This window comes from Eublepharis macularius, chromosome 8 (genome assembly GCF_028583425.1).
Source record: "Eublepharis macularius isolate TG4126 chromosome 8, MPM_Emac_v1.0, whole genome shotgun sequence".
In the NCBI taxonomy this organism is placed as follows: domain Eukaryota; kingdom Metazoa; phylum Chordata; class Lepidosauria; order Squamata; family Eublepharidae; genus Eublepharis; species Eublepharis macularius.
This window is the reverse complement of record NC_072797.1, coordinates 80,663,325-80,679,132: the sequence shown is the minus strand read 5'-3', so window position 1 is coordinate 80,679,132 and position 15,808 is coordinate 80,663,325. Positions and strand designations below refer to the sequence as shown.

General features: G+C 40.4%; 1 protein-coding gene across 1 annotated transcript; it reads right to left on the bottom strand.

Moving 5' to 3' along the window:
* Nucleotides 1–10,936: 10,936 nt before the first annotated feature.
* On the bottom strand, nucleotides 10,937–11,227 carry CTXN3 (cortexin 3). The gene has a single exon (XM_054987538.1). The coding sequence runs from the start codon at nucleotides 11,225–11,227 to the stop codon at nucleotides 10,937–10,939; it is 291 nt and encodes a 96-aa protein (XP_054843513.1).
* Nucleotides 11,228–15,808: the final 4,581 nt, after the last annotated feature.

Below are 15,808 nucleotides of genomic sequence, written 5' to 3'. Positions count from 1 at the left end.
CATTTTAATGCATGATTACTAGTCAAGGACCTATTTTTCTGGGACTACAGTTAGATCATATCTTAAATTATCTCCTTACTATCAAGTACAGATTGTGAAGTAGAAGGAAAAAACATGCTTTCATCCAGTGAGATCATTTCAGGCAGGAAATTCCACTGTAAAATGAAAACATTCTTTCTTGTTGCCTTGTGGCATTACTAAGAACAAGCAGCAGGCAATAGCAGCATCATTCTATGTGAAAAAAAAGGAAAAACATCTGGCAGCAAAGTTAGGCTAGTGACGCTAGAGTTCCTAGACTTCAGGTGTCTGTGGAATGGAGGGAATGCTCAGCTCCCATACCTTTACAGTTGCAAAAATGCCTCAGTCTGGTATGGAAGATGGCCCCCTACTTTGAAATGACCAATCTGGCCACGTGGATCCAGGGCATAGTAACATCAAGACTTGACTACTGTAATGCACTCTACGTAGGTCTCCTCTCAAAGTCAACTTGGACATTCCAGTTGGTGCAGAATGCATCAGAAACTAGGCAATGAATGCATATCATTCCCATTCTTCAGTCTCTCCATTTGCTACCCATTATTTACCAGGCTCAATTCAAGATTTCAGTTATCACATACAAAGTCCATCATGGCTTTGGCTCTGATATCTATGGGAGTGCCTCTCTCCCTATGTTCAGTCACAACTACAGATGGGCACAAACAGCAATATGACCTAAAAAAGCCATGAATCAGCTGTTCGCGAGCAAGCTGTTCATGAGGCCCCATTCTAAACGAACAGATGGTCGTTACAAGCCTCGTTCATTACTGTTCATTGCTGTTCGTCAAGGCAGACAGTCTGGCACCTGCAATCAATTCCCTTGGCAACTCAGGCAGGGATTGTCTGAACTCTGTCTGAACTCCTGCTGTTGCCCTGGAAACCCCAATCTAAGCCCAATTTAGCTTGATATGCAGGTCTTCCTTCCAAGTGTGGGCTGGAGCTCCAAATTTGTTACAAGAGGAAAAGACCAGGGGGGAGGGGGGCTCCCAGCTCTGGCTTTCAGGGAGAGACAGCTGCTGTTAGAGAGACAGGGTGAGTGCATTGGAGCTTGAATTTTCTTTGTGTGTGGTGGGATAGGGATCTACCCCTTCAGGTTCCAGGGCTGCTGCCAGGCTCTGGGGCCAAGCTATTATTTATTATTGATACTTTTCCTGATGCCTGCTCAGGTTGGGTTTCTGGGAGTGGTGCAGTAGGGAGCTTGATGGCTGGAGGAGAGCCTGCTGGCCCCCATGAACAATGAACATGTTCGTGACAAAATCATGTTAATCAGTGTTCGTTGTTCGTTGTTCGTGGATGGTAACAAACAACGAACACCATGTATTGTCGAAGGCTTTCAAGGCCGGAGAATGATGGTTGTTGTGGATTTTCCAGGCTGTATAGCCGTGGTCTTTGCATTGTAGTTCCTGACGTTTCGCCAGCAGCTGTGACTGGCATCTTCAGAGGTGTAGCACCAAAAGACAGAGATCTCTCAGTGTCACAGAGATCTCTGTCTTTTGGTGCTACACCTCTGAAGATGCCAGCCACAGCTGCTGGCGAAACGTCAGGAACTACAATGCAAATACCACGGCTATACAGCCCGGAATATCCACAACAACCAACGAACACCATGTTTGTTTGTTTTTCTGTTTGTGCCCATGTCTAGTCACAACAGCTTCACTCATCCGAGTAGGGCATTCTGCAAGTGTCATCCTGCAAATGGGCAAAATCAACACCTTACATGTACATTGTCTGTTGTGGCCCCCGCATTATGGAATGACCTGCCTGATGAGGTCAGGAAAGCACTTACTCCAGTAAACAAACAAACACAAATTCTGCATAATGTGGCTTGATGTTCCACTAATTCTCTCATATCTTCTATTATTTTGCTAACTATTTTTTTCTCATTCCTCTTTTTCAATTGCCAACCTAAGTATTTCCCTGGCTTATTTGCCCCTTCAAAAGATTTCTGCTGTAACATCCTCAACTTCCATTCCAGTTCTTTATTAGCAAAGGTCTTTAACTGCTCTTGTAATAATTTAATTTCTTGAGTTATTACTTTCTTGCCCGGTCTTTTCTTTAGTTCTTGTTCCTTCTTGGAAATTTTCTCCTGAATTTCTTTAAATTTCTCCTCGCTTTTCCCCCCTTTCTCTGTTGTTCAATGTAATCAGTATCCCTCTCATCACTGCTTTATACACATCCCATACCACATGTATTGGTACTCCTTGATCCACATTATACTGAAAGAAGTATTTTGTTTCCTTTCGAATAAATTCCACATTCTCTTGGTTCAATAGAAGATCTTCATTTATTCTCCATCTTATTTTCCTGTGACCGCTCGAGAACTTCCACATTATAGAATTGTGGTCTGAACTTACTCTTGGCATAAACTCTGTTCTCTTTGTCAAACCACTCAGCTCCTTAGTTGTCCAAATCATATCAATTCTCGAAAATGATTGATGTCTTGCTGAATAAAATGTAAAATCCTCAACTTTAGGGTTCCAGCTTCTCCATATATCCTCCAATTTTTCTTGTTCTATCAAATCAAAGAACAAGTTTGGTAGCTTCCCCGATTTTTGCTTTGCCAACTTTAATTTCCTATTTAATTGCAGGTCAACTACACCGCTGAAATCTCCCGCTATTATTATTTGCTCATGCGCATACTGGTCTAAATTTTGTGTTATCTCTTCAAAGAATTCATGTTTGGCTCCATTTGGCGCATATATTCCCAAAATCAAAGTCTTTTTGGAATTCATCATTATTTCTACCACGACATATCTTCCGTTCTTGTCTTTAAAAACTAATTTAGGATCCAATTCTTCTTTTATATATATCACTACTCCCCTTTTCTTTTGTTTGGCAGCCGCCAAAAATTCTTTCCCTAATTGTCCATTTTTTAAAAATTTTTAATGTTGCTCCTTTATATGCGTTTCTTGCAGGCATATTATATTACAATTTTGTTTCTTTAGCCAATGGAATATAACTTTTCGCTTTTGTGGTGAGTTCAATTAGTTAACATTCCACAATATTAATTTGTACTCCATCATACTATTTTCTATCTGATCTGGGAAAGTCCTTATCGTTTTCTAACAACTCCTGCCTTGATTTGATAATGATTCTTGTATCTTGAAACTGGAAACTCAGTCCTTCTGGAAGTTCCCATCTACACCTTATACTCTTGTCTCTCAATTTTTTGTGTCAATTCTCTATACTTCTTCCTTTCCTGTAAAATCCTTCTGGGAAGCTCTTTCATAATTCTCACTCTATTTCCATCCAGTGACAGAGGGTTTTCAAAATGCTTTTTCAGGATTTCATCTTTCACTCTTCTGGTTATCAATTGAACAATGATATCTCTTGGTAAATTCTTTTGTTGCGCATAGCTGGAATTGACTCTGTAGGCTAAATCTGTTATTTGCTCTTGCACACTCTGCGTTGTAGTCTCAGGGACACTCCTAAATCTCAGCTGATTTTCCGTAATTTTGCACTCCATTACAGCCACACATTCCTGCAGTACTTGATTTTCTGCTTTTAAACTAGATGTCAAATCGGTGGTTTTTTGTTCCATCTCTTGAACTGTCTGATTTGTTGCCTGCAGTTCTTTCTTGACCTCTTCTATATTTTTTGACAGCTCTATTACTTCTGATTTCACAAATTCCTTTATATTCCTTATCAGGTTTTCTTCCATCTTCTGCATAGATTGACTCAATTCTTTATTACCCTCCAGGACTTTTTCCCCCAGCGTTTCAATGGCTACCTGCCATTCCTTCTCCGCTTTCTTCATCGCACCTGGGCTTGATTTTGTACCGCCCCAGGTATCCGCTCTCCTCAGCTCCATTTTTATTCCGTTTATTTACTTAATTTAAATAATTCAAAGTCTATTTTAAAAAGTCCAATCAAATTTAAGTTTCCAAAATGTCGGGCGCAGTTTCTGTATGGTAACTTCCTACTTACTTCCTGGTTCCTGAAACGGCTGGCAATCAGTTCCGTTTTAACTCTCATTCCTCCTTCTCGCGATTTTTCCTTTGTTTTGTTTCCTCTGTCTTCTCTCCGAGTTCACTTCCTTCTTCCTGTTCTTGCTCTTCGAATTGGGCCCCTCTAGACAACTCAGTCACTGCTCCCCAATTCACTCTGGCCTCTCGCGATATTTACTGCACTCATTCTCCAACTCCCTCCCTTTTCTCAGGGTTGTTATCTCTGCCGCGACTGCAGGTATGCGTAAACAGAAGTTATTTTCTCACTTTTAAGGCTTTAAGGTTTATCAAATTCCCTTTTTAGTCCCGAAATAGTTTCCTTTTTTACTCTTTTGTCCATTCAAACCTTTACTTTAAATTTTAAACGGGTCTGTCTTCTGCTTTTAACTCCGGAAAGTAAGATATCGATCTTTACCTTGTTTGTTCCTTTTGGGATCTTCATGCTGTTTCCTTCGTTTCAAATTGTTCAAATCTGGTATCGAGGCTTGGTTTCTGGCGATCTTATGCCAATCATATGGCTCAAAAGAGCACTGTAGAGATGTTAGCTTACCCTTCTCCAAGGGGACCTCAAGGTGGTGGGGGAAATCCTTTATTCAGAACCCCCACCCCTGCCACCAAGATCACGCACTCTCAGGGTCTTGTAGCATTCTTGCCCCTCTACTCCCTGCAGAGGGGTGGCAGCTGGTGATCCAAGCACCCGGCTAGCCCAAACAGATACTCATGATAGCCCAGCTCCCTGGACCACGTCAGATCGCCATCAATCCAAACCGGAAGTCCCGTTTCCTTGTTGTATTCTTGTTTTTAAATATATCTTCTCTTGTCCAAGCTCCAATATAAGAAGTCAGAACAAGGGGAAGTGAGAGAAGAGGAGAGTATATACTCACTTCGAGTAAAAAAAAAAAGAGGGGCGGCTCTAGCCCATTTGAGAGTCCCTGAAAGAGAGGGAAACTCTCACTCACATATCAATTATTGGCTCTCCATGTCCCATCTATGAATGTGAATTTTAATTTCCTTTATAACACAGGTTGGCTGTGGGTGGCTGCATTGCTGAAAATTCATCCTAATGCAAGGGAAGAAGAAGTTGCAAGAAAACATTTGTTTTCTATTGAAATAAATGGAAGTGACAATTGGATTGTTTTCCTGGAGTGACTAGCTATAATTCTAACATTCAGTTCTTGCTTTATGTACACCTGTAGTTGGAATTATAACAGTATTGGCTGTTGAAATTGACAAAGCAATCAAAGTTTACAGTTCACATTCTGCTGAAAACTCTGAGTTTTAAAGGCCAGATTCAGTACCAAATCTATAGACAGACATACACACACCTTTGTTATCAGACAAAAGGGAATTGCACTCCAATATCTGCTTTATTGCACAAAACAGCAAAGAAACTTAAAAAGCAAACAGAACAATATACTTTTCCTACCCAAACTGTCACCAGCACCACATAAGAGTGTTTTTGCACTGTAAACACTTGTCCAGGACAATACCATTTGTGTGCCTTCTGTAACAAGAGACCACTCTGGAGATAGTGAAGCTTTACGTCTTCCTATGGTTTTCAGATCTCTAATTCCCAACTGGTCACTATCAGCAGCAGGGCAGGCTCAGATGTTTCTTACCAATGTGTCCTTCACTCTATTGATGTTTCAGCATCAGTTCCATTGGGAAGAACAGATTTTAAGCCAGTCATTCGCCCTGGAATGGAAGTGCCAGCTTCTCATTAAACCAAACACAACCCATTCTAAGGCCTAGCGCTTACAGGAGTTTATAAGACTATGAAGAGTATATACAGATTACAAGTAGGAGTTTAAATTATTATAATCCTCCCTTTAAAAAAAATGTCCATAGAAAAATAGCCTTTGGAGAAGAAAAGTTTGAGTAGAGCCTTGTACATGCCTTGCTAATTTTCTGTTTGTAGAAATCCTCCTTCTTTGTGGGAGAATTGGAGCATGTGAATCCCTCACCTGTACACTGTAATGGCCCTGTTCTGACAGATTACTTTAGTAAGAACTGAGTCTGATTGAGCAGAACACCATCTAAATTCTTAGAACTGAACCTCTTAAATTCTTCCCCACTACAGTTTAAAGCTGGAGACATTATCAGGGACATTTCCAGAGTTGTAGGCACTAACAAGGATATAATAGCTTAGAATTGGGTTCATTTAAAAGTGAGGTAGCTAATAAAATCTATTTTATCCAGTGCCTGGATAAAATACCCTTGAAAATAGTTGGTGGGTATCATTCTTTTTACAAATACTTCCATACTACAAATGATTGAAGATCCATCTTTCTTTGTAACATATTTGGGTTGCTGCTGGAATCACACACTGGGAAGGGAGGAAGAGGGAGGGGATCCAGTCCCCCATTCCAAAGAAGAGATCAGTTCTGTCAAAAACAAATTGTTTTGGCGGTCCACATGCAGTTCACAGCAAAGCAAGACGTACATTTCCAGAAGCCTGCTTCTGTGTCCTCCTGAGCCAGGTCTCTGGCAGGTCTCATGGATGCCAGTGGTCTTACACAAAGGATTCTACTAGTACAGCTGGTAGCAGGTGTGAAATTGTTTTTGCTAAATGTTCCTAGTGTAGAAATGGACTGAATAATGTAGCCCGTAGGTAGAGCAAATAGGAGACTGTGACAATCTCAGCTTTTTAATTTGACTTCTTCGCTACAATACATTTTCAGAGACAGGGATCATATGCATAGAGGTTTACTCTGATTGCTGGATAAAGAATCTGAGTACCATTACAGTAGAAAATGGCTCCAAGTTAAACTAACAGGGCTCCTAATAACCTAAGGCTCATCAACTTTAATAGCTGGATGGTTGACCCTGTCTCAAGTACTTAGCACCAATAAAACCTGGGGATATCTAATCCTGTTTGTAGTTTATTGGACTCATATCTGTAAAAGGAAGCCATAGGCCTGGTCCACACTTTCATATTTATCATTTGATGACTAAATGAGGGCTTATCATATACATATATTATTGTATATGAGGATTTCATATCAGACAAAATGCTTTTCAACAAAGCCAGTTCATACATTAAACTACCAACCAATCATCCACTGCACAAGAATCAAGTAATGTATACACGTGTATAAACTAGCCCACAGTGCTGAAAGGAAACATAGAACAGAAAGAAAAGAATACAAAACAGACTGGGCAGAGGAAGAGGCAAAACCCCCCAATAAGACTCAATTTTTCTTCAGTCCAGTCATAGTAAGGAGAGCTCCACTCACTGCAGAGTTCAATGATTCCAAATCTAGATAGCTGACAGAGTGGCCATTAAGTGTGATTTCTCAGGGCCAAGCTACAAGTGACGAATGACACTTGAATGGCAAGTGGATCGAGTGGAGAGCAAGTGGAGGGCAAGTGAACAGGGAAGAATACACTTGCCGTTCAAGTGTCATTCATCATTTGTAGTTTGGCCCTTATATTGTCTGTTAACTGTTATTACACTGGGAATCAAACTGTCCTGATTCTACAGCATGCCAGAATCAAGGCATAATAAAGGAATCTTTTTGGAGGGGGCGGGGTGGACAACACAGTCAGCTTGTGAGATTTATAAGAAACTGTGAAGTAAATCCTTACTTAGTTTATCTATACAGAGGTGAACAATGAAACACTTGCCTTTATTCTGCAACTCAAAGCTCTAGTGTGTATGTGTGGAGGGGAAGTATTAATAAACATAGATGTGACTTTTCCACAAACTAAGCAACTTGCTTTTCTACATTACAAAAATTCACATGGTTCACTATCAAGAAAAAATTATCTTTCTTGCATTTGAATTTGTTGCAGTCTTGAATTTAAATTAACGTTTTTATGAAGCATGCCAGTAAATCCATTAAAATATTTAGCCTTTTTTCATTTCAAGGGGCATTGATATCACATTATGAAAATTTATATAATAAATGAAATTATACATGGATGTTGTTTTCTGAAACATAATGGTGAGAATTATTAAACACTGCTATCATGACCTGGCTGCTGTCCAGGATGGTTGAAAGTTTGTATTATTTGTGCTTTATTCTTCCTGGTGGACCAGGGCAATGCTCCATTTAGCCAGTAGCCTGTTTCAGAAGCTGATATTCAACTATTCAGAGTAGTACATCCTTGAGACAGAATCTGGCCACTGTGGTCCTGGGGCTGGAATAAGCTGACCATTAGAGGGCTACAAAGGATACAGCAAAGCATGACATGAGTTATAAAATTTATCAGCAGCAGGAAGATGATGGCAAGTTACATATTTACCTCAATTTTATCTCCTCCCACGTAATTTTCAGGGGGTGAGGGAATGAGACTCCAGATACATTGGTGCAGTTGAATTGGTGGGAAATAAAACAACCATTTCCTGTTATTTAAAAGTGTTAAGCTTATGTGTATAACTGAAACTTGCCTGATAGAAAAAAATCATCACATGGAAGTTTCTGGTACTGTGTCAACTTAGATATGGGGTTCCAGGAAACGGGGACAGAATGGCATTAATCTATAAGGATACTTTGCCCTCATTCATATGTGGGGCACTTTGATGGTGTGGAGGATGAACTGCACATGTAGTTCCCATCCACCAAGCAAATAATGGGCAGTGTGGACTGAGAGCTAAACTACTAGAGATAAATTACATGACGATGCTCACGTGAAGGGCGTCACAATGTTAGCCAGGAAACTGAATTTTAAAAGAGATTGGAAGGCTCTATCAATTTCCTCTCTCTACAAAGCCAGCAAAGATCGCTCCTCAGAGACTTTATCTCCTCTTCGCCTCCTAGAAGGGGAGGTGAAACTGGCAGAGCCTTTAGGAGGCAAAGAGGAAATTAGCAAACCCTCTGAGGAGCTATCCTTGCAGGCCCTGTAGACAGGGGAAACTGACAAAGCCTTTCGATGTCTTTTAAAACTCAGCTTCCCGGCTAACATGTGACTCCCTTCATGTGCACATCCTTGTGTAATTTGTCTCTTGTAGCTTAGTTTTGAATGTTCCATGTGAGTACCTACTAGTACAGAGACATGGTTCCCATTATCTTCCCATGGATTCTTGTGCTTCCACTAGGGTTGCCAGCACCGCAGATTTCACCTACTACCACTGGTCACCTGGCCAGTGTGTGGGGGGATGTTGGCAAAGGGAGGAGACAGGCTGGCAGGTACATGGATGAAATGGGCACACTTGTGCCATGTCCTCCAGAGAATACGTCATCTTTGGCACAAGCCAGAAGTGATTGGTCACATTAGGGCTGGTTTTCAACAACTTGTACCCAAACATAGCAAAATATTATGTTTTGGACTGACTTTAAAGAATCAGACTCTGACAAAACCTTTCACTTCTAGGTTGTGTCAGAAATGACATAATTGTCAGGGAATACGTGTTCACACATTTATACATGAGCACAGGTATATACCTATTGTATGTACACACACCCTGCATCTTCCTCCACACTCTGGATTTTAGTACTGGGGAGCTAGCAGGCCTGGCCTACACATAGTTGGCTGTTCATGTGTAAGCCTGCAGTATGAAATGAACCCTGGTGAAAGAAAAGTGGACAGTACTAGTTTTCCATTCTGCTGTAAAAGTACCACCTTGGCTGAATGTGTGAACAGGAACTCTGTCTTCTTGAAGTTACCTAGTGAAAGATATGAGTTGTGAGTCCTTAGTGCTGGGTGAACTGTGCAGCAGAACCCTTGACTGATTTCACTAAGCTGTTCTTAAAAGGACTGTGACCTATGTCCAATAAGTCATTTGAGGCCATGTTGGTCTCACAGAATTAAAGACAGTTTTTATATTTTATATTTTATTGGGCCAAGTAATTATTCTTCTTCTACTTATAGAGCACAGAAGCTTACAAAAATTAAAATACATTTATTAACTTTTAGAAAAGATTTTCAGCATTAACATCTTTATGATCATTACTCCTAAGATATTTCTTGTTAAAATAATTGGATAAGCTAATTCCACCTTCCTGTTATTATTAGCTACTGTGATGTAGTGGTTAGAATGCTATACTAGGAACTGGGAGACAGATTTGAATCCCCACTCTGTCACAGAAGCTCGCTGGATGATCTTGGGTCAGGTGCACACTCTTAACCTACCTCACAGGGCTGTTGTGAGGATAAAATGGATGAAAGGAGAATGCTGTAAGCCAGTTTGAGTCCCCGTTTGGGACAAAGGTAGGTAAAAATGAAGTAAATAAAATAATAAATATCTTCACTAGCTATTTAGAAATTGAAGATATTTTAACCAAAATCCCCAAAATTTAACAAATGCATTTTCCTAGTTTCTATAACTTATCATTATCTATGTCATATGCAAGCCTAGAAAACAGGGACAGTTAAAGCGTAAATATGAACATATATGCATTTTTGAATTAAGATCACAAGTTTATTAAACTTACTGTGGTGGACCCATTTTTTAAAAAATAAACCTAGGAATGATTGAAATAGAGCAGATTATACATTGTCTTCATGCTAGAAAAGAATTATGTTTTGTATCTGTAATTTTACCTGCTGTAAGCATCATCAGCTGAAATTGCTTTAAGTTATAAATTTTGAATTAACATTGCCAAGAAGAATCTATTTAACTATCTTGTAAATAGAAGCAAAAAGTACTTGAAAAACATTATCTAATTTTCACACACAAAATGCAAAAAAAAAAAAGCATTCTTGGAGAACTACCTTTAAATTGGGGCATGCTTATTAAAGGTCTGGTGGTGAACTATAAACATGCACCAACTTTGAGAAACTGATGACAAAACAAGGTATTTTTTGTAAGATATAGTTATGTTCTATTTTTTCTGCTATGTTTTTGAAGCTGAATTTGGCGCATGAAAATATATTTATTGAGATAATTACTGATATATCTTTAAATCCTCAGCATGCTTTGCAAATATTTTAAAAAATAAATAGTTCTTTCCCTACTAAACATAAGTTTTTAATATGTCAGAAGTTCTAAATAAAGTGAATCCTTGACTCTAAGCAAGAGCATAATCAAATTGGCCTTTCTCTAGTCCATCAAGTCCATCAGCCCAGGTTGAGGTTGGCATACTTCTGTATGGATCTAAGAGAATTCGGAAACATCGAACAATGAGGATTCCTAGGAAAATGAACAATAAAATCACAAAGACAAAGGTAGTCTTCTGTTCCAGTGTCATGCCAGTTTCGGAGGGAATATTCCCAGAATAGAAGGTGGAAGTGAAGGGCTCTCCATCCATTCTCCAAGAAAGATGAAAGGAGTAATCCCACAATGTTTGTCTTTTCATCATCAGTTCATGGAGGACATTTTAGATATCACTTGGAGGTTCTCTGTTGCCTGAAACTGAAGTGATGAGAAACCAAAGTTATAAATGGCACTCTCTTGTATAGGATAGTCCTGCACTACACCCAGCTCTTGTGATGTGTATTGAAACCTGTCATCTGCTTGAAGGCCTGAGGATGTTTTTTAAAAGCAATATTAATCCTCTCTTCCCAAGAAATTTCTTTGCTCCCTAGATCAGACAAAAATTATTTCAACTCACATCTTTGCAGTCAGTTCTGTCTCTCTGGCTACAATCCAAGGATGGCTCTAGGAAGACTCACCAAATCTCAGCCATCTATGCCTACTGACCCATGAATTACCAAGCCACAAGCTCAGGGAAAGAGCTATTTCTTAGCTTTGCATAGCAAAGCAGAATGGCTCACAACTCTATCCATTAGTTGGAATTACTTATTTATTTACTAATATTGCAGGACATTTAAAAGAAGGACAGCAGAACTAATTCAATTGAAGTTACAAACAACATTTTGAAAAGGGCAAATGGAAAGTAACTGATTTGAAATTTAGCTCAGCAGCTGAATTGAAATAGAAAAATGATTAGTCTCAATTTTGAAAAATATTAGAAAATTCAAATGTGTTAAATCAGGAGTACCACATATCCCAAGGGCTGCATGCAGCTTACCAATACACTGGCCATTTCCCCATGATCTAAAAATAGCATGATACTCACAAAAGGCTGCCAGCTTCCTTGCACGATTTTTGACGCCATCCTTTTACAAAATGGATGCAGACAGTAATGATGGTGCTTTTGTGGCTGCCTGCCTCCGTTTTGTAAACTGAAGGCATCAAAAAGCGTGCGAGGAAGCACGACAAACTAAGGGTCACAAATTTGACACTAAGAAAGGCAACACAGGAAAGCCTGTAGGGGAACGTTCTTAAAGTTTTCCTGGACATTCATTTACAGGAGTCTTGATTCTGCCTTATTCATAAGGGTGACTTAGTACTGAAATTTACTAAATTGTGACATCGCAGATGCCTCCATTTGGTAAATGTGTGGTTGAAATCTGAACCAGAGCAGAATAGAAAACTGTTGCTGTGCACTCTGTCGTACTATTTTTAGACCATGGGGAAATGGCCATGGTATGGCCTGTAGCTTCCCCACCACCACCATTGGCAGTTCCAGTGGCTAGATGGCTAGAGACAGCTCTCCAATGGCTAGAACACCCCCTCTCTCAGCAAAGGGCAGGAGAAAATGACTGCTAATGTTCAACTCTTTACTTAGATATTGCTCTCCCAATGCAACCGCCTAACTATTTTTATCATTTGACAGTACCAAAGCTCAGAAGAGCTTTTACTCTGGCAAGAGTGGTTTTAGAGGGTGATACAAGAAAGTACCATATGCCAACAGAACATGCAGATGCCCATATGATAAAATTGAAACCGTTGAATATACGATTATAGAGTGTCCCATATTTAATGAGTTGAGGGCTAGCTTAATCACCCCTCTACTTAGAAATCAACCCTTGTCCATCCTGGCTGTTAACATCAAGTAAGGACCACATAAGTGAACCACTGAGGTCTATTGTAAATTAATCGCTAACTCAGGGCAGCTTTCCCCAGCATCTCAAACAGGTGGTTATCCGTCCGCTACTTAAAAAACCATCCCTAGACAAAAATGATGTGACCAATTATCTCCCAGTCTCTAATCTGCCCTTTCTGGACAAAGTGATTGAGAGAGAGCAGTAGCTGACCAACTCCAGATCTTTTTGGATAACTCTAGCGCTATGGACCCTTTCCAGTCAGGTTTCAGACCAAGGCATGGGACAGAGACAGCACTAGTAGCATTAGTGGATGATCTCCGTCTGAATATAGACAAAGGCCATGCCTCCTTATTTCTTCTCCTGGATCTATCTTCAGCCTTTGATACAGTAGACCATGCCATCCTGTTAAGGCATCTAGAAACAGAAGTGGGCATCAAAGGATGTGCCCTGGACTGGTCATGGAATGGACTCAAAGAGTTGCCGTGGAGATCAGCTATCTCCAGAATGGAAACTATCTTGTGGGATTCCGCAGAGCACAATCTTATCTCCCATGTTATTCATCCTCTATGTAAAACCTTTAGGAGAACTCATTCGCAGCTATGGAATTGGATATCATCAATATGCAGATGAAACCCAACTCTATATCTCACTATCCAGGTCCCCACAGGATACAGTAGAAATCTTAGATCGCTGCCTGACAGCCATGGTGAAATGGTTGAAAAACAACAAGTTGAAATTGAACACAGACAAGACTGAAGTGATGATTGTTGGGAAGGCAGAGATCTTGAAGGATATTGTACTCCCTTTCAATGGCGTTCATCTGACCCTTGCAGACTCAGTTAAGAGCCTAGGAGTTATACTGCGTCCTGTGCTATTACTAGAAAAACAAGTTAAGACAGTGGTAAAAAATGCTTTCTACAACCTCCCTCTAGCCTGGAAAATGGCTTATCTCAGCACGGCCGACCTGGCCACCTGGATCCATGCTATGGTAACATCAAGGCTTGACTATTGTAATGCACTATACATAGGTCTCCCATCTAAGGAGGCTCCAATTAGTGCAAAACGCTGCAGCTCGGCTGTTATCAGGAACGTGTAGGAGCATGAACATCACTCCCATCCTACAGTCGCTCCATTGGCTACCTATCAGTTACTGTGCTCAGTTCAAGGTATTAGTTATTACATACAAAGCTCTTCACAGCCTTGGTCCAGCATAACTATGGGATTGCTTCCTTCCCTATGTTCCTCCATGGCAGCTTGGTTCATCTGAACAGGGTCTCTTGCAGGTGCCAGCTTGCACATGGGCGAAATCAACAGCAACCCGTACATGGGCTTTCTCTGGGGTGGTCCCTACCCTGTGGAATGGCCTGCCTGAGGAGGTCAGGAGAGCCCCCACTCTCCTGGCTTTCCACAAACTATGCAAAACCAAAGTATTTAAGAGGGATTTTTTACTCATATAGGAAGATTATACTTTAAAGAAGATGCACTCTCTAGTTTCTAGTTCTGTGTTGTTCAATATGCCAGGTATAGAACTGCATCTGCTCTGTTTCAGCATTGTTTCAGCTCTGTATTGGCTTTTTACTCAAATGGGAGGGCTGTATTGTAGGGATGAGGTCTCAGATGCTTCACTAATGAGTGAGGGACCATAGACTTCATCACTATATTGCCTTATTTATTATCTGTTGCTTTAAATATGTACTCCTATGTACCACCTATGCTCCATGTTGTCTAATGTCAGTCCTAGAACTGATTATGTTCTGCTTCAGTATTTTTTTTACTCTGTATTGGATTTTTGCTAATACTATGTCTTTTAAACTTGTATCTATTTACCTTATGGTACTGTTTATGAAATGTCCTTGATACTGATTGTACTAATCTCATACTGTGTAATCCGCCTTGAGTCTCAGTGAGAAAGGCAGACTATAAATGACATAAATAAATAAATACAATATGTAACTACCTAATATGAGAGTGCAAGTGTCATGATTACTATTGGATACAAATGATTCCTTTACTCTTTCTGTAGCAAAAATATAGGGGCGATAATTAAATACCAGAGAAATTACGTTAAGTAAGGTTCTTCCCATTTTAATTTCTGCATAAGGCAATAACTATATGAGCAGTACTAAATAGACCGATAAACTGCCAATGAAGTAGTACTGCAAGAAACAGTCAGCACATCCCCCTCATCCTTCTCACCCCTCAATCACCTTCCCTAGCTCACACCAGGCATCTGCTCCACTTACCTACTCCAGGCTTGTCATCGGCAGCCCCTTGTTCTCTCTGCTTCCACAAAGAAGGATGGGAAGGGAGAGACTAACCTTCTCAAAGAGAATGCACACAGAGCAACTGTTTCAAGCAAAGTAGAATTCTGCTAAGAGACATTTTGTAGTTGGGAATGGTCATGGGCTCAGATAAGAGGATTATGCTTCAAAGGCAGTGGAAGGAGCAACTGCTTTGCAAAAACTCCAGGCATGATCTGTTCCTCTTCCAGGTATATGTGGCGATGGAGCTAAAGTCCTGGACATCTGTCTGTTGCATGTCCCCTTATGCTGAGAGCTTGGTTCCCTGGCTAGTAGTTTCAAGGATTGAAAAGCTGCTTCTGTGAGCTAGGGAGCCATCAAAATGGCTTGCAATGAGGAATACAGGGAGGTGTAGCTAGGGGTGGGAAGACTGGGGCTAAAGAGAAAAATTTTGAATAAGCAGGTGGTCTTGATGGTTTTAAACAATGAAAGTGTTTTTGTGGGGGTGGGCATGGGAGAATGTCAGTATAATATTCCCTGTTGCTTTTCCTGTATGTTGATGGTGGAGGTAGATTTTCATCTTGTTAGAGCTGGCCCACTAGCCTGCCTGCACTGTTACCTAACTTTCCTCAATTAGAGATTCCCTCACTATGCCAATTGTTTGAGAGGGAAACATAAACCACAAGAGGACAAGAAACAAGAAACATGGGGCAGGAGGGAGGAAGCAAAACAAAATATTCTGAAGGGCTAGAGGCTACAATGATAGATGTGCAGAGCACCATGGGGTGCAGAGAGATAAAAGGTGGGTAA

What these genes read in the sequence shown, in the direction of transcription:
- CTXN3 (XM_054987538.1), bottom strand. Translation starts at nt 11,227, where the DNA reads ATGATGAAAAGACAAACATTGTGGGATTACTCCTTTCATCTTTCTTGG.